This window comes from Suricata suricatta, chromosome 8 (assembly GCF_006229205.1).
Source record: "Suricata suricatta isolate VVHF042 chromosome 8, meerkat_22Aug2017_6uvM2_HiC, whole genome shotgun sequence".
NCBI classification, from domain to species: Eukaryota; Metazoa; Chordata; class Mammalia; order Carnivora; family Herpestidae; genus Suricata; species Suricata suricatta.
In genome coordinates, this window is record NC_043707.1 from 37,663,585 (window position 1) to 37,683,001 (window position 19,417).

At 51.0% G+C, this 19,417-nt stretch overlaps 1 protein-coding gene across 10 annotated transcripts in view; it reads right to left on the reverse strand.

The window, feature by feature from the left end:
- Positions 1-19,417, reverse strand: part of SUN1 (Sad1 and UNC84 domain containing 1) — a 50,561-nt gene that overhangs the window by 19,980 nt on the left and 11,164 nt on the right. For 5 of the 10 annotated variants that reach the window (XM_029946031.1, XM_029946028.1, XM_029946027.1 and 2 more), the window contains exons 2-7: positions 13,947-14,038; positions 7,441-7,629; positions 5,929-6,113; positions 4,996-5,022; positions 4,693-4,890; positions 225-422 (exon numbers count right to left, since the gene is read on the reverse strand). In XM_029946031.1, coding sequence (XP_029801891.1) covers positions 225-422; positions 4,693-4,890; positions 4,996-5,022; positions 5,929-6,113; positions 7,441-7,629; positions 13,947-14,023 — 874 coding nt within the window. In that variant the 5' untranslated portion in view covers positions 14,024-14,038. Of the gene's footprint in view, positions 1-224; positions 423-4,692; positions 4,942-4,995; positions 5,023-5,928; positions 6,114-7,440; positions 7,630-13,946; positions 14,039-19,417 lie in introns of those variants that run through there. The other 5 variants (XM_029946037.1, XM_029946035.1, XM_029946034.1 and 2 more) reach the window with 3 other exon arrangements.

Here is a 19,417-nt window from a genome sequence, read left to right on the forward strand (position 1 = left end):
AAGTGACTTTAAAAATATTTAAACAGCGGTCCACTTTCAGAAAAGAGAACCAAAGCAGCACGTGTTAGTTCCATAAGCCCCTATAACTATAGGAAGACTCAGAGAAGAGTCCGCGGCAAAGGCTCGAGAGGAGAAAAGTGGATGAAGCGCCACGTAGGAAAAGCGGTGTGTTCTCCACCTTGAGAGCACTATTAGGTGGAAATAGGAGGAAAAAATTTAAATACCTTTTGATTCATGGCTTTTTGACTTATAGCTTTTTGATTCACGATTTTTTGATTCGTAACTTTTCAATTTGTATTTTCCTGATTCATAATTGAGCTTCATTAAAACCACTCGAAAAAGGTGGACTAAGAATGACGACAAGGATGATGAAGTGTCCTTGGCCAGCCACAAAATCCTATCCAGGTGGAAAGAGGCATCGCCTATTGAAAAACCGTGAACATAGTTATTTCTTCCCACAAAGCCAACATCTATTCCCCTCAAAAATCAGAGAGGCAAATTATTCACTTCAGGCAGGGCAGAACCAACTTTTCAAATGTACATCAGAGACAACTTGAGAAAAGCTACCATGGTGAACGTCACTGTGCATTGTATGGCATGTATCACCTCCTGACAGAGGCACACCTGTAGCGGCGAGCCCGATGCCAGATCCCTGTCCCAGGCAAGCCTCCACAAAACAGCCCGTCTGAGGCAATGCACCCCACTTTTGTGGACGTACACCCCCAAGTCTAGATACTGCTCAACAGCCCCTCCCTTAGCTGGCCTGTGGCCCGCCCAGTTCACTCTGTCACCTGCCTAGAGAAGGACCAGCAGACAGGACTGGCAACAGCAGGGCCACCCGTTCCAGAAACCACGGCCCAGAGCACCTGGGAGGAGCAGCTCAGCTCTGGAGCCCCTCAGCCGCAGCCAGGCGGTCCTCTCTGCTTTGTCTAGGGCCCCGAGCTTCGGAAGAGGCGGCACGATCTCTGCTAGCCGGAAGCGTGCAGGCCGCCAGAGCACTGCACTCCTGACAGGTGTCCTCCCGGGGATACTCAGTGGCGCGGTCAGGGGCCCTCGGCGAGTGCGTGGTGGGAGGCTGGGTGGGCAACAGGGAAGGCGGCCCAGCCCCCACTCGGCCGCGATCCCCCTGTGCTCCAGCGAGGAGTGGCTCCGAAGCTCCAGGGGGAGAGAAACTCACTAAGGTAATGCGGGGTCTGATTCACTGATCATCAATCAAAACCCGAGACTCCATTTGTCACCCACCAGATTGGCACAAGTTTAAACAGGAACAACAAAGACCCAGCAGGAGTATGTGGGGTGAAAGGACCCTCACACCGCCCTCGTGTGGGAAAGGGGACCTGCGCGCCGTCCTCGTGGGGCGGCAATTCGGGTTGGTCTCTGGGGAAGGCAATTGGAAGAATCTACTTAAACTGAAATCGCACAAAATCTTTTTCTTCCCAGCAATGGTAGCTACGTAGGTACTGTAGGTGGAATAGTTTTTAACTATTTAATGTTCTGGTGTCTTCGGAAGAGTGGCTTCCCCGCACATAAAGCCAAGCCCTCGTATTTTAGCCCCGGGAGGCAGGGGTGGGGAGCCACACTGCGGCCTGCTGGCTTGCTCCACTTACCAGAAGGAAGCAAGCGTTTAAGTCCTTTCTCTCTCTAGAGCCTGAGGCTGGTCCAAGAAGCAAAATGCTGCCTAAACCTCTAACACAACCAACCATTTTTCAGAGCAGTGACCTATCTTTAACTTGTATCTTTTGAGGTGAGATTTACGTGTTGCCTTAGGCAAGATAGAGAACACAGAAGGGTCTGTTTACAGATCCCCTGGGGGCTCCCCTTTGAGCACGGTAATGACCAGGTCAGCCCAAGGCCCCGGAAGGGCCCGCGGGTGCTAGGGGCTCTGTCCCTCTGTAGGAACCCATCAGTACGCTGCTCTGGAGAGGATGGCAGGCTGTCCCAAGGCAAAGACTTCTAAGCCTTTTAAAATTTAAACCTTTTTGAAGCGAACCACAAACTCACATTTTGTCAAGGTGTACTTCGCCTGAACTTCGATGGGCTCAGCACCCAGAAACCATGTGGCTCAAGTGGGTCCCTAACCTTGAACACACCTACTCAAGTTTGTCCACCTACAGAGGATTTGCCCACATACACAAACAGGTATATGCAAGAAAACGTACCCAAAGAACATTGTTTTTAAAGGCATACAAACAGAAAACCCTGAATGTCCATCTAGATAGACACTGATTTCATAGGATTTGGTACAACCGTAAATGCTACTAAGTACCACACGGGTATCAGAAATAAAGTCACTCTCAATTGGCATATAAAATTTAAAAAGTCGCAAAGCCCTAAATGTACTATGCTAGCATTTAAGACAAAAAGAGTACATTATTTCCATAGGTACAAAAAAAGCAAAATTTAGGTGGGAATTGCACAACACTGTGAATGTACTAAAAAAAAATGCCATTTAATCATATACTTTAAAATGGTTAATGATTAATTTTTTATGTTATGTGCATTTTACGTCATTTCTAAAAGCAAAAGAATTCACCATGATCTACTACTACTACTACTACTACTACTACTACTACTACTACCACCACCAGCATCGGTTCCATGGAGAAGAGAGACCAGAGGGGGTGGGGGAGGAACAGGGAAAGAGAAAGGAAGTTGTTTTACCTGTCCAGTTCCAGGGTTTTACAACAAGAGTATAATTAAAAACAAAGATGAAGATAGAAAACGTGTGTAGGATTAATTCACACTGCGTGGCCTGCGCCGAGCAAGCGCGGAAGAAGCCTGCTGGGCCCACCGTGTACTGGGGTCAGCTCGGTCGGGGGGTCCAGAGGCCTACAATCTCTCCTTATGCATCTCCGTGATTTCCAAATGTTCTTCAATAGACACTTTGCCCGAATAATTAGATGTTTTTAGAGTAACAGACCAGTGTTGGCCGTACAACCACCGTTCTAATTTCAGAGAGCAACGGAGATGATAAACACAGAAGCCCAAAGCAAATATAAAAACGTGTTTTCTCCACAAAAACATTCAAGGCCAATTCAAGCAACAAAGGGCAAGGAACTGCCAGGGGTTACTACTAACCCACACCCAGGGCTCTTGCACCTGAGCTGAGCTCAGGCCGCCGGCCCCCACCTGCAGCATCAGGACGAAGACAAGGGGCTGCGGGTAATAGACACCATGACCTGCGCTGTGGGCGAGAGAGGGGCTGCGGGAGCACAGTGAGCTCTCCTACACGCCCACTGGTGTGCAGGCACCACTCTGCACCAGGCGATGGCGTGCAATGCACTTCCACTGTAAGAATGAAGTTACCCTCCACTTGGTGACAGCAGGCTTTGAAATGCAGCCTCAGTGTAGCCACAGGGCATTTTGACGGTGACACAGAGTTCAGTCAGGTGCTGGGCTCCCCCGGGATGCTTAGCCCGCAGGAGGTGGTGCGGCATCTCGGGGACAGCCCCCTGGAGGCAAGATGTCCGCTCAAGGTCCCAGCCCAGTCCCTTGCCAGTGAGGCTCCCAAGCTAATGCTCGGCTATCCGCTCTATAAGACGTGCGAGGCCACGGTACCATGGGGCAGGCCAGTGAGGCTTCGGACCGAGAGCGCCCCTCGATGCTGGGCTCCGCAACCTGGAAAGTCCGGACTGAAGTGCTCCTGTCGATTCTGCCCCTTCCCCACCCGCCTTGGCCTGCTCTGCGAGGTTAGAGCCTACAGTGTCAACCTGTAGTGTCAACCGCCAACCTCGGATGACACCAGCAGCTTGAGCCACGAGGGTAAGACGCTCAAGTGGGACTAACACTCAGTCCTGGGACCGTCCTTCGTGACCAAGACATCTAAGAAGTACTGCGTTTCCTTATGTGCGAAGCACAGCCAGGACGCAGTGAGACACAGATGACTGGCCACCCTCGTGGCACACTCGTCCTGCCCTGTCCACCCGAGGAGGCCCTCAAGTCTGCACACGGGCAGTTGCATTAAAGAGAGGAGAGGCCGAAGACACGGGAGCAAGGCCAGGGAACCCCAGCCTCTCCATACTGGGCATGAGCCGTGATCACGGGGCAGGAGTTGGGGACGGTCCCTGCACGGGCAGAGACCAGGCCCGGAGGAGGCTCCGCAGGCCCACGACTCCAGGGCCGCCTCTGAGCACCTTCCTGTTGGAGTGAACTCAGCGGGACCGAACAAAGCCCACCTCTGCAGGGCAATTGGGCCAGGCCTCTGTGACGTCCTTCCTTCCAAGATGACCACCCACCCACACACGCCCACGGAACCCGCCCCGGGCCAGAAGTAACAGCACAGACTACGGAGCATGCTTTCCTCATCTCTCGTGGACATAAAGCACGAGGTCGGGGCAGAAGCACTGTCATGAAGCTGCTTCCGCCATACATGGGAACGCCCGTGATCTTATGGAAAAGCAAAGTGGCTGGGTGGCACCACTATGGTTTCAGAAAAGAAAGCCTTCCTTTGCTCACCTGAAGTCCAAGTTCACAGAACTTCACGCACTTCTGGTACAAAACTACCAACCACAGAAAATGTAAATTCAAAGAAGATGAGGAAGAACAAAGCTAATTTTGGGCGCATCTCTTAAAGTTTTCTCAGATAATTTTGAATTCAAGTCAATGAAAGAAAGTAGTGTGGATGCTAAAAGGCCTATAAAATTAGGTTTATTTTAAAAAATGGAGTATTTGGACATGAAATCTTTCTCTAACCTTTACGAGAGGCAGACTCATGTTTCTGACTGCCGTCCGTGGAGCACACCTGCCACGACAGTCCTCGGGGCGCGGGGCGGGCCGGGAGCGTGGCCTTGTGCTCCGAGAGCAGCGCGCAGTCTCGGCAGGTGTAGCCATTGCTCCGGAAGGCTTCTGCTGCCAGATCCCCGTTTCCCTGAGCGGCAGCTTTATTTCCACCTGAAGTTTCCAGAAAGTAGAGGGAACCCATTTATCACAAGCTGCAGATACCTAAAAAAAATTCATCTTGAAAAGTATATTAAAAGAAAGAACTAAAATAATTACCTCTGAGATCGCCATCATCGTCAAGACCTAAAACACACACACATACGTTCGCTCATGAGCTCGAACTCTCAGAAGGAAACCCACACACCCAAAAAGTAAAGGTTACAACAGTTAATAAATCGAAATTTTGGCAATGGTCAAGACTCAGGCCCTGGGATAACCTCCAGACACAGAAACTCCTCCCAACACGTGCGGCTGCCATCTTCCGGTTCGAGGCACGCACACGTCCTGCAGCCCACACGCACGCCTGCGGACCCCAAGGCCGGCGCAGGAGGACTAGGGTAGAAAACCCTGCACCCTCCATGCGGCATGGGCCCAGACCTCCCCAGCAACACTCGCACTCCGCCACCTGCGGGCTGCCCCTCGCCGGCTGAGCATACCCGACCACCAGCATACAGGATTTGGGGAGCGCATCTGTGTCTTCTTGGCCTCTCGAGAGTGCCACCCCAACCATCACGTGGCCACAGGCAGGCAGTCATGTCCCTGTGACAGCTGTTGCTCCTGGAGCCTTCACACTGTCAGCAGTGAGGACCGGGTCACAACCATTGCTGCCTTAAGTCAAGGAGCCCGCACTTGCTTTCTAGTGCCAGTGTGTCCTCACGGGCCAGTGACGCAAAAATACCGTGTGTGCCTTGCTGCTGAGAGCTGTCTGAACCCGCCATCACACGGGCGGACGCGCAGGACACCGCACTTGGGCACCCTCCTCGAGCAACGCGCTCAGCAGGAGTTCTGAAGCTGCCACATCCCCACAGGCCAGCTTTGCGGGCACAGCCAGCCGAAGCACCAGGCGGCAGCCGCTGCCCGCATCCTGTGTTTGAGTCTGGAGGAAGACCTTGAACATTCCCACCCTGTATGGGGCTAAAGGACCACCTGGCCAGGACTTCCTTCCTTCCCAAGACCACCTGAGAAATAACCCAAGTGCAGCAGACTCACCCCAGAAGTGGTCCACTTTGGTTTGCTCTCGGATCAGAGACTCATCCAGCACGGGAGGCTGCTCACAGGCCATGGGTGACATGGAGGCGATGCCGCCCTGGACCATGGCTGAGGACAGGGCCTGCCTTGAGGCGTGGCTGACACTAACTGCTGGTTTGCTTGCACTTCTGCGCTGCTTTGCTGTTCTAAGAAGAACAGAACAGAAGGAACGGTTTACAGACTTCTAGGAAATACAAAATGACTGTATTTTACCAACACAAAATCTTTGAGAATATAGTATTTTTAAGCCAACGTTTTCTTATGTCTTCTCTGCTGTAATGAAGTACTTATCAACTTGAAACAGGAATCCTCAAGCCCGGGTCCAAGGGCTGCTTCTAAAATTGTACACAGAGTTTTCAGATTATTCTGGGTCCTAAGGCCCCAAAGTGATTAAAACTTAAAATATCTAACAAAGTGACTTAAAAATAAAAATTCTGATGTATAAGTTTAACCTTTCTGCTTTCTAGAACAAGCGTGTGCACAGACACACACACCTGGCACTATTTTGTGGTCCCTGGTGAATACACCCCTGCAGTAAGGAGAGCAAGGAAAGGCTGTTAGCTCGTTTCTGCCCTCCTGTTCGGCACAGACAACAGAGCCCCAAGCACGGAGCTGGGGCAAGGAGAGGACCCTCTCTCCTTAAGGGAATGAGCAGTGCAGGCGACAGGGACCCAAGTCTGCACCCAAGCACAACACCTCAGGAAATCGACCGCGGTGTTGCACGGTGGCAGAGATGCAGGCCAGCCGCAGCTAGGCAGCTGTCCCCCCGTTCTGCACGGGGATTCAACCAGGGCACTCAGGCACTCTCACAAACACTCCCAAACCTACCGGACCGCAAGCCCATCTTTTAACCCCACAGTAAGCGTGTGGCATGTGGAAACCGTGGCAGGGTGCCTGGCTTCAGGTCAGCGTTCCACCACTTCTTTTTAGTGAAAGACGCCCATTTCTATTGGACACTCGTCATTCTCACGTGTGCAATAGCACAAGATCTCTCAAGGGCCCAGAGACCGTGCATGCTCGCCGTCTGGGGCATGCGCGTGCTGATGGGCACGTGGACAGCTCAGAAATCGAGTGAGCACCAGAAATGGCTACGGTCACGCTGCATCTGTTAGTTCACGCAGACTTTAATACACAGACAGGGTGTTAACTATGCGGAGCTCGTCCATGGTGTCCATAGTGCCACGAGATCATCTGGGAAGGTGCCCCTCAGCCGCATTCGGCTCCCACTATGAGGCCAGCCGTGTGGACGGGCACTGCACGGGTTTCAGGGTCCCCACACCCCTGCTGGAGTCTGAGCGCAAACAGAACTGAAAACTTTGGCCTGCTCCAGACCGTCCACGCCAGACCACACGGTCCGAAGTTAAGGTCAGTCCTCACCACAACACAGGGAGGACTACGTGCGTGTCTGCCATGTGCTTATATAACCTCAGGTGCAAGACCGTTGTTTTACAGACAATGGAAGACAGTGCTTACCTGGCGGCTCTGTCCTTCAGGGAGGTGGTGCTACTGGCACAGGAGTGCGCGTCCCCAGCCTGTCCATCCTCAGTGGCGCATGCTGTGGTGACCAGGCGCAAACTGCGGCGGGACATTCTTGGGGAATCGAACACGGGGTCCAGTCTGTGCTCAGTCTCAAAAGCCAGAGCATCAGAAGAATAACTCGAACTAGAAAGAAAATAAACTTCTCAGAAATAAATAATGCTGACAGTCGTTTCTAAATGATGAACAGAGCATATAACAAGCTAGTGCCAATTCCGAAAAATAGCCATTACTGGGTGAGGACTTTTCTACAGAGCAGAAGTCACCACAGACACTCTACTCTGGCCGCACCATCTGTGAAACAGGTTCCCCAGGCGCCCAAATATTTCCGTCTAGAGTTGGCCCTAAGCACTGCTCCCGGATGGGCTCACATACCCTCCACCCCGAGGACCTGCGTCACATCGTTAAAAAACCGGATGCATTTACGACAGACTCCACGCCTGGCAGAGCAGTCCTGAAGACAGTGACAGCGACACGGTGAGGCGAAAAGGAAACGATGCCACATTGCATCAAAGTCACCCTAAAGTCAGATCTGAGCTTGTGACAAAGTCACTTCAATACCCTTCCATGGAATCATCTGAAACCAAAAGGTGCATACTTTTGTGTTGTCAGCAAGTTTTCCAAACCAAGAAATACTGACCCACAAGGAGGTGACCAGGGGGCCACAAACCACTCAGGAGAGCACACCGGGCTGAGGGTCTGGAAACTGGCAGGAACCAGGAGTGTCTTGAGGAAACGAAGAGGGCTAAGGACATTTTAGCCTATGTTTTATTAGAAAGATATTTTCAGGATCACATTTATGATGAACATAGTAGATCTGCCACTACGCAAACCCAGAGCAAGTAAACCCAAGCCCCCGGTCACCAGGAACACTGAGGGATCACACAACCTCCTCGCTTCCCCAGAGGCAGCAAGGGAGCTGAGGGACCCTCCGCAAACCCACGTGAGTGCGCAGCAAGGATGCTAAGCATAATTTTGGTTAATGTACAATATGGCTATTTTCTTCAAAAGATATTTTGTAAAATTATAATCTTAGTTGAGAAAAATCATGTGATTTCACATCAGGATTTCTCACATACATATGGATCAATACCACCTCCCCCCCAGACTCTTCCTTTTCATCTAAGGACAGCCATGTACGAGCAACATGAACATCCAAAGACAGCAGAGATATCCAAGTCTGCCCCGTCCAAGCCCCAAACCAGGTGTGACCCTCGGAGTGGTTGATCTAGACCACAGCAGAAATATGTGGAGGCAGGCAGGCTGACAATGCACACAGAACGCCATCTCCCAGCCCACCCCACGGGTCCCAGAGACTCCACCACGGGGGCACTACAACACTGCGCAACGTGCAAGGGGTCCCAGCCTTCTAACACAGAATGTGGAAGGCCTCTGCCAGCAGAAGGGTGTCCCGATAACTGTCAGCGTAGAAAGATCCTGGGCAGAAGGAAGTATGAGCATGTTACAACAGCAGACAGCGGGAACTGTCCAACAGCAGGAAAATAGTTCAATAAAGCGGGATACGTCCCATTCTCGAACACTGGGAGACCGTTAAAAATCATGAAAGATCAATGGAAACCACCTTGACAATAAACTATAAAAAAAATCATGAAAATCTGTGTACACTGTTAAAGGAAAATACCCTATCATCGTATTTATGTTAAAACAGACTATAAAACAGAGCCACATGGGGTCTTGCTCTGGGGTCGCTGAGTTCGAGCCCCATGTTAGGCCTAAAGCTGACTTTAAAAAACAAAAACAAAAACAAAACCCATAAAAAACCCAGAAGCACGTATTCTCATATATACAGAGGTAGGCAAAGGCATAGAGACCCAGAAAGTTCTCTTCAAACTATGGGTCCTTTCAGTCTGGACCCCTCCCTGTGTGGTCACTCCCAGGGACGCTGGTCTGGTGCGTTCAGGACCCATGCCTCCATCAGCGCTGCAGTCCAAGGACCCACCCCAGGACGCACCTCTGCAAGTGTGCGGTTATGGTACTTTATTCTAATACTAGAATATGAAAGGAAACACTGAAAAGACCCTAAAGAAAATAACAGACTGAATCCTTCAGAGCAGCTTTTAGTTCGGTTCCTTCATCAATCAAATGTTCTTTTAAAAATGTCTGTTATTTAGATGCATTTTTAATTAAAAGTCCAGGCAAAAATCTAGCACTGTTGAAAGCTGCGAAATACGGACATGCGGTAGCCCCAAGCTGAGGAGCAGGGCAACACCACGGGACAGGGGGCCCAGCCTCCCGTCAGGGCCTCGTGGGGTTACCTGGTCATCAATGAGCAGTTCAGCCATCAGGCAGGGGTGAGGGGACAGAGCAAGGCCCACATGGGGGCAATTCTAGGAACTCGACTAACCCTCCATGGGTCCAAGTTCTGCGGACCTGGGTGTGACTCCAGTGGCTGCCCCTGTGAGCCCCGACCCTCTGTTACCCACTGGCTGGGATCTGCCACAGCAGCAGTCCCTTAGCCTCACCTGGGCTCCAATCGGGATTATGGTCACAGCGCCCCACCCCGAGATTCCCCTGTCCTGCTGGCATCGCAGTCCCGGAGGCGGTGAACACCCCCGGGGAGGAACCCAGTTGAGGCCCGGATGGTGCCGACAGCTGCACGCCCCCAAGTCCACGGCCCTCTGCACCAGTGGCGCTCAAGTGCCCCTGCCCCAGCAGGCCTCCTCTCCTACCTCCCGCCTCACCCTTGCCTCTGGCTCCCCAACAAACCAGCCACACCAGAGAACTGCTGTCCCCTCTTGGGTGGCGGTACCTATGAGGGACCCACATTCACATCGCCCTTTCCCCTCCTTCCGACCACAAAAGACGCACCACCCTAACGCCCATCCGTGCGCTCTGGACCCCATCTCTCCCACTCTCCAGAAGACCGCCTCACTCTGGTTCCTCTTCCCTCTCTGAGGTCTTCAAACTCCCTGTGGCTCCCAACCATCAGCACTTGGACACACTTCCTGTCCCCATGGGGAAGAAAACTGACCTCAAAAGAGCAGGCCCTTTCTCCTCCCAACTGGCCACATGAGTTATAAAAGAGGTCTACACTCACTCCTCAACCTGTTTCATTCCGACTCCTGCCCCTGTGGCTGCTGCCTCTGCTCATGGCCGCCTACGGGTCTGAATTCATGGCCGAGGACCCAGCCCTGTCACTGCAGCACGGGACCCACCTTCTCGAAATACTCTGCGCTCTCTTGGTTTCCAAGGCAGAGACCGTGGTGCACTTACAGGAGGCTGACGCGGGCAGCCACCAACTTTTCCAGGCCGCCTGCCCCTGGAGCACAGGCTACAACTTGACCTGGGGTCTCCTCCTCTTGCGTGTGAGGGGGAGGCATCTTTGATGGGCTGCTGGGAAAGTCTGCCTCCTGCCCAAGCAGTGTCCCCGTGGCTGCGGCTGCGGCATGTGGGGGTAGTGGTGGGCTCCGCGGGGGTGGTGTGGCCCAGCCGCCAGCATTGGGCAGCCTCTGTGCACCCTCGACAGGAAGCGTGCAGTCATGCCAACGGACAGACAACCGCTAGGACTATCGAACCTCTGCATCCAGCCACCAGCTCACAGGAAGCAGATGAGAACTTCGGAGGCAAATAGGTAGGATGGGAGATTCCTGTGTAGGCTGATTTCAAATAAAGATGAGAATCTGGTAATTTGGGGACTATCTGGTATATTACAGAGATATCAGGAGTTATATTAAATTACGAGCAGCTTTCTGGTGTGATATTTGTATTCTAGCTAGTTGTTCTTATTTTTTTTAATTTTTAAAAAAATTTTAATGTTTATTCATTTTTTGAGAAAGAGAAAGAGAGAGCACGAGCAGGAGAGGGGCAGAGAGAGAGAGAGAGAGACAGAATCCGAAGCAGGCTCCAGGCTCCGAGCTGTCAGCACAGAGCCTGATGCAGGGCTTCAACCCATGAATGCTGAGATCGTGACCTGAACTGAAGTCAAATGCTTAACTGACGAAGCTTCCCAGGTGCCCCTGGCTAGTTGTTTTTAAAACACCATTTTTTAGGGGCGCCTGGGTGGCTTTGCTGGTTAATCGTCTGACTTCAGCTCAGGTCATGATCTCACAGTCCGTGGGTTCGAGGCCCGCGTCGGGCCCTGTGCTGACAGCTCGAAGCCCGGAGCCTGCTTTGGATTTTCTCTCTCTCTCTCTTTTTCTCTCTCCCTCTCTCTCTCTCTCTCCCGCCCACACCATCCCCTGCTTGTGCTCACTCGCTTGCTTACTCTCTCAAAAAATAAATGATATGTAAATAAACAAAATGTCATCTTTTAGAGAGAGGAAGGGAGGGGCCCAGAGCCAAACAGTGGAAGGTGGAGGGACGCACAGGGGCTTATCACCACCCCCGGACTTTCACCTAACACTCACCACAGCAGAAACACATTTCGGTTACATAAATGAACAACCAGGATGCTGGCGGCCCTTACAGGCGTGTACTGAGGTGCTAAGGACAAACATCAGGGTGGGGCTGGACAGCCAACTGCCGGGGTGCAAAGTCACCAGAAGTAGGGGCAGGACCCACACAGGTGGCAGTGGGGCGCATGTGTCAAAGTGGGGCTCAGGGGGGGAGGGGGGAAGGAAACACAGTGAGGTCAGGTGGCTTCCAATAGAGCCGGTGACACAGGCAGGTTTCAAAGCTGGGGGAATACACTGCACAAGCAGAAAGACAAGAGACAGATAGGCAGGGGCAGGTCCCTTCCTGCCGTGCCAGGGGCTGCGTGGGAGCTACAGCCTGTGCTCTGTCACCCCTGCCGGACACTCGCCCCGAGGTCCCGCCATCTGGCCCTCTGGTGCCAGGTCCTGCACGCCGCGCAGCCGCCCACAGACTGCTCCGCTCTCCCCGCCCTCCCCTTGCCTCGTCTGCACCCCCGCTGCCCAGGCTGGCCAGGCCCCTCTTGCAGGCCACCACAGTGTCGCACTGCCCCGCCTGTCCTCGTGTCCGCCCCCCTCCCCTAAACCTGCAGGCTGCAGCTCTGCATAACACCCTTCCTGGGCTCCCAGCACGTCTCTCCTGCTTCCATGCCCCTGCCGGTCCGTGTCTACGCCCACATCTAACTGGAGGAGGGCCTCATGAGATTAGCGGAGCTGCTTCCCGGGTGCAAAGACCCACATGTGTGGGGTTTTCAAAAACTGTATTTAAAACAGGTTATCAAGCTAAAAATAATTAACCGAGAGTAACTATTTTTATGCTCCACAATACAGAACAAGGAACAGTCTTACTTGAGCTGGCCCCCTCCCTTTGTTCTAAAATATTTCAGAACTTTTAACAAAAACAGTCAATAATCTAGAAATGTGAATTAAAAAATCATTCAATGTGAGGTGTGACTAACACTGTTAAAAAGTATCTTTGTTAGGGGCGCCTGAGTTGTGCAGCCAGCTCAATTTTGTGGGATGGAGCCCCATGCCAGGCTCCAGGCTGAGCATGAACCTGCTTAAGATGCTCTCTCTCTCTCCCAGCCTCTGCTGGACTAATGCACTCACTCTCAAATTAAAAAAAAAAAAAAAAAAAGATCTTTGGTAAAATACTTTCCAACTTACTTACCCTTTAGAAGACAAGTCATTGAAAAAAATTACATAAGCATTTTCCTTGTATGTCTTAAAGATCTTGACAGAACACGGAAGTGTTTCTTTTTTCCTTTAAAAAAAATTTTTTTTAATATTTATTTTTGAGAGACAGAGCATGAGCAGAGGAGGGGCAGAGAGAGAGAGGGAGACACAGAATCCAAAGCAGACTCCAGGCTCCGAGCTGTAAGCACAGAGCGTGACTTGGGGCTTGAAGCCATGAACCATGAGATCATAATCTGAGTTGAAGGCGGATACTTAACTGACTGAGCCCCCAAGGCGCCCCACAACGTTTTCTAACTGCCAACCCCTAAGCCACCTGGCAGTCTATTTCCCTTTGGCACTATGCCATAGTTTATAATTCACCTCAATAATTCCTCCTCCCTGGCCAACTAGATGTGCAAAGGGCTCCTCAGCAGCTCTTAGACTTAGCCATGAACTTCAGTATCATGTCAGAATAAAAACAGAAAACAAACCTAGCATCTGACAAAAGCCATGCTCTTCAAACCCTGGGTTTCGTCAAAATTCTGTTTAGGATACCTCCTCTCAAAGGCAAAAAATCATTTTCCAGGCCATCAATATAAATCACAAAACCCTACCCATAACCACAGAGATTTATTCTAGAGACCACAGCCACTTGGGTGGGGTCTGAAACAGCAGTCCATTCGCAATGACTCATCCCTGAGTCATCAGAGATGTTCTGTTTTCAAAACCACCTCACAATTTCGATGTCAGTTCAGCAGTTTCGCAAAGCCACGGTATGATATGAACTCAGTACAAATTTTCACTTTCAAAAGACAGCATGCGGCTGCAGCAGCACGAGGCACCCGTGAACCCCACGCGTGCAGGAGCGGGAGGACAACGGGACGCAAGTGCGCTCACCTGAGTGCATACGTGTAGCCAGTGTTCTCGGGCACACACTGAGGAGGGGTGTACATGTGGAGCCGGGAGAAGTCCATGGTCACGGTCTCATGCTGCAGAAGGCGGGGCAGAAAGCAGTGCAGGGTGTTAAGAGGGTAGAGACGCATAGAGAAGTGCTGTCTGTCACAGCCGGCCCAGGGCACGGACTCCGTGACTAAGACGTCACCACCAAGATTTCAGTAAAACGAAGCTAGGCATTCTTTGCTTTCCATTTTTTAAACAAAGGAGACAGGTTCTTCTCACAGCTACTAACCCTTATGTGAGGTTGGGTCCCTACAAAGACAGATCCTAGAAGTAAAAGGGGAAACCCGAGATCAAATCACTCATACTTATGAAAATTAGGGCACTTCCAAAAAATACAGAAAGTGTTCCAGACCCTTTGCAAAGTGTGTTTTTAAATTCCTTAAGGTGTCAAAGTGTTCTCTTTCCTCTGTAATAAGTTTTCATTGTTACTAACTAAAATAGAATCGATTCTCGGGGCACCTGGCTGGCTCAGCTGGAAGAGCATGCGACTCTGGATCTCAGTATTGTGAGTTTGAGCCCCACAGTGGGCGTAGATTACCTGGGGCGGGGGGGGGGGGGAACTACCTAAAAAAAAATAGAAGGGCTCCTTAGTCCCCAGGCAAGCACTTCTGTAGATGCTGACACTTCCCCAAGCACCTCAGAACCAGAAAACGGCGGGCTGATCAACTCACGAGCTCAAGTCACTGCTTACACTTTGATTTTCCCCCAAAAGAACACAGGTTTTTCCTTTTAATTAAAAAGTTTTAGGGTGCCTGACTGGCTCAGTCAGTAGAGCATGAGACTCTTGGTCTTGGGGCCATAAGTTTGAGCCCTACAGTGGGTGCAGACATTACTTAAAAATAAAACCTTGCGGGACATCTGGGTGGCTCGGTTAGTTGAGCATCAGACTTAGGATCAGGTCATGATCTCGGGTTTGTGAGTTTGGGCCCCACATCAGGCTCTCTGCTGTCAGCACAGAGCCTGCTTCAGATCCTCTGTTCCCCTCTTTCTGCCCCTCCCCTGCTGTGCTCTCTCAAAAATAAATAAAACATTTCAAAAAAATAGTAATAAATAATAAAAAATAAAATCGTAAAAACAAATTTTGAACATATTGTTTTTCAGATTGCCATCTAAATTTCCCTGGAATGACTCAAACCTTCCTCTGCCTAAAAATACTCTCTCTCTCACACACACACTCACCACACACCCACACACACTCCAAATTTAAAAAAAAAAATCTCATAGTAGTAGCGTGAATCATAACCCATTGTTGAGAAATCTAAGGAAGATAAAACTAAAAATAAAGACCAGCCTGGACAAAAAACACTATGTGTAAATGACTGTTTCCTATAAATCAAACCAAAAGTACTTCAATTCACACCATTTTCTAACAATCCAAATATTCTTTAAAGAATTAAGCGCCCTAGATATAAAAAACATTGTTTGTTATACAAAATTGTACGGGCCTACTATGCACAAACTGCATTTAAAACCTTTTCAGGGGCACCTGGGGGCTCAGTAGGTTGAGCTCAGGTCATGATCTCACAGCTTGCGAGTTCGAGTCCGGTGTCGGGCTCTGTGGTGACAGCTCAAAGCCTGGAGCCAGCTTTGGATTCTGTGTCTTCCTCTCGCTCTCTGCCCCTTCCCTGTCGGGCTCTGTCTCTCTCTCTCTCTCTCTCTCTCAAAATAAATAAATATTAAAAAAAAAAAAAAGCAGTTCAACATTCCAGTGCTTCTCAAGGACTCGGTCCAATCACTAAGAAGCAAACACCTGTTCTTATCTGGCCCTCTATCAATGCACACTTAACCCTCTGTCTACAAAGGAGATGAACTCCAACCACTTAGCAGTGTGCCAGTCCAGTACCCGCCTGACCCACATGGGGGTCCAGGCTCAGGTGCAGTGGGAGGGCGCAAGCTGGTGGTCACCAGGGCCCCCCCAGCGGGGCTCCCCTGCCTGTGCAGAACCCCAGCCCACACCAAGAACTTCCTGGGCACCCATGAAATGCTTATATAAATAGCCCATAATTGTTCTCATTCTCCAGGGTGAACCAGACTGATCTTCATCCCCAAAGTGACCTTTCACCTTAACATTCTTCACCTGCTCTACTGACATTATTTTTTTTAATGTTTTATTTTTTTTGAGAGAGAGAGAGAGAGAGAGAGAGAGAGAGAGAGAGAGAGACAGCATTAGCAAGGAAGGGACAGAGAGAGAGGGAGACCCAGAATCTGAAGCAGGCTCCAGGGTCTGAGCTGTCAGCACAGAGCCCGACGTGAGGCTCGAACCCACCAATCGTGAGATCGTGACCTGAGCCTAAGTGGGACGCTAAACCGACTGAGCCACCCAGGCGCCCCTCTACTGACATTATTTAACTTCAGTATAAAGTTGTCATAATTGTTAATTTCTTCCAACTGTGCCACACTGGCATTTGATACATCCTTAGTGAACGGTTTCTTGGGTTGGTTTACATTTAACTGAAGTTTACAGAAATCAGTGTTAACACACACGACCACCAGATGCCCCAAAGCCACGTACTTGAGAATTCACCTCAAAGATCAGGAGACGGCTATGAGAGCACCCAGCTGAGCCCAGGGCCAGAGTCCTGCAGATCTGGGCTCAGGCCCAGCTCGGCCCGCTGGCTGACCCACCGCGGCTGCGGACGCAGCTGCGGACCCGCGGGAGCCTCAGAGCGAGGAGCGGGGCCCAAGGGCCCGACTCGCGGCGGCCTGGGACTCAGCCTGGAGGCGGCAGTTCCGGAGCCTGGTGAACACACATGTAAGAACTCACAGCTTTACTTGACAAGTTCTGATTCTATGTTCTTACATCTTTATCCCACTACAAGAATGGTATCAATTTCCAGTGCAGGAGAGATGGTGTTTCCAGAATCTAAAATGGAGAACCACATTTTTAAACCTGGTTCTTCCACTCAAGGAGCCTGACCACCAAGCTAAGCCATACGACCTCCATGTGGCCAGGTTTAATGTAGGTCTGGTGCCACAGCTTCCAAATAAATTTAATTTTTTGTCACTGAAATAAACTCAACCCCAGAACTGTGCACAGCTACTGACTGTCACAGGAATCCCGGAATGACAGGATTCCAGCAGAGTGTGTAAAAAAAATCCAACAGGTGAGGGGCGCCTGGGTGGCTCCATCGGTTGGGCATCCGACTTCAGCTCAGGTTATGATCTCACGATTCGTGAGTTTGAGCCCCTCATCCAGCACTGTGCTGACAGCTCGGAGCCTGGAGCCTGCTTTGGATTCTGTGCCTCCTTCTCTCTTTGCCCCTCCCGGCTCATGCTCTCTCTCTGTCTCAAAAACGAATAAACATTAAAAAAAATGTTTTAAATCCAACATGTGAGAGCAGGGAAAGGGAAGCTGGGTGACAACAGACACTCTGGGAAACTCGGGGCAAAATGTCTGGGGAGACAAGATGCAAATGTAACAAAATGCCCAAAGACAGCGCCCTCGAGAAGGCGCCAGTGTGGACGGACACCAGGCTCCAGAACACCCGGCAGCCTGGCTCTGGAGGAGAGACAGGAGGGGACGGTGGAGGAGACGCCACGATGCTCTCGGCCTACAGGCCACGACAGCACAGGTAAGCATGTGTCCTTTCCTGTCCGCGCTGATGGCGCTCCTATACTCACATGAATTTCATGTTATGCCTTCCAGGGAGCTGCATCTAAGAATGCAACTCAACACAGAATCTGGCCCCAGCCGATCAGACCCGTGGCCCGGGGAGGGGTTTGGGCCCTTGAGGGCTGAGCAAAGCAGGAGGGCAGCACGACTCAGAGTGTCCAAAGGGCGGGGTCACTCCTGCTCTCACCCCAGCTCACAGCAGAACAGAGTCACTGGATGTGATGGGTAATGTCACTACAACTTATCCGGGCCCTTCTCTCCACTGACCCCGCTCTTTCCTTCTTTCCCTCCCTTTCTCTCCCTAAACAGATCATACAATGGCTTCAAAACCCTGAAATTAATCTTCAGTTCCCTTCCTGATATGTGAGCATTAAAAATAATTACAGGATGAAAATGAAATAAAGTGGAAAGGAATTTAAATTTTTTTTTTTTTTGAGAGAAAGCAAACAAGCAAGCGAGAAGTGGAGCTAGGACACACAGAATCCAAGCAGGCTCCAGGCTCTGAGCTGTCAGCACAGAACTCAATGCGAGGCTCGAACCCACAAACCATGAGATCATGACGTCAGCTGAAGTTGGGCGCTTAACCAACTGAGCCACCCAGGTGCTCCTAAAAGTGGGAAGATAAAATGAAATAATGCATGTAAGGCAGTGCTGACCACAACAAACACTCAGACACCAGCTTTTTTTTTTTTAATGCTTTATTTATTTTTGATACAGAGAGAGACAGAGCATGAGAGGGGGAGGGTCAGAGAGAGAAGGAGTCAAGGATCTGAAGACAGGCTCCAGGCTCTGAGCTAGCTGTCAGCACAGAGCCTGACGCGGGGCTCGAACCCACGAACGTGAGATCTGACCTGAGCCGAAGCCGGAGGCTTAACCGACGGAGCCACCCAGGCGCCCCAGACACCAGCTTTAATATTAATAAAGTTAGCCTGTTTTTTTTAAAGCTTTAAAAAACCCGATTGTCTTTAGAGTTAGCAACTCTTGAGACAGAAGATTCACTCAACCCCAGACCCAAAGAAAACGCACAGTCCTCCAGGCGGCTGGGATGCTCCGCCTCAGAGCGGACAGGCTGCAAGGCCAGTTGCAGCCTCTCTCAGAAGTGGAGGAGAACACCTACCAGCAAACGAGCAATTCTGATACTAGATCCACTGATAGGTAAACTAAGCACTAAGCACGTTCAGAATGCTGTTCCAGCTTCCATTTCCATCACGAAGGAAAGCCCGCCCAGTAACCTGATAGCCTTCCTAATCGTATCACAGCCCTGCCCCCACCAGGCTCAGCCTGAGACAGGGAAATCACACAAAGAGCGGGTTAAAAAGTGGACTGAAAACATCTTCAATGGCATCAGAAAACCCTGGAAAGAATCTGAGGTCGACATTTTGCAAACAGATGTGTTACAAAGAGGGACCCTGCCCAGGTTGCACTGCCCTCATTTCTCCAGTCCCTTCCAGGCTGTTCCTTCTCAACATGTCCCATGATGACAGCCGGAGTCCTGTCAGGGGCCATATCTGGGTCTGCTTGGCCCCACGCGCCAGGCCCAGAGCCCCAGGGCAGGACTCCCCCAGGCTGGCCAGCCTGGCAGATTTGCATGGGGGGAGGTGGCTAAGAGCCCCACAGAGCATGAGGGGCCTCCTGTGCCCTGGTAAGAGAAAGCTTCTGCAGAGGGGGCGGCTTTTGAAGCTCAGGAGACAGAGGGCCAAGAGCAGACTGTGTAAGCAGAAAGGAGCGCACCGCCAGATCACCCCAAGGGTCTCCCTTGTTCTTGGTTTTCTGGGGGCTAAGACGCATGCCAGCC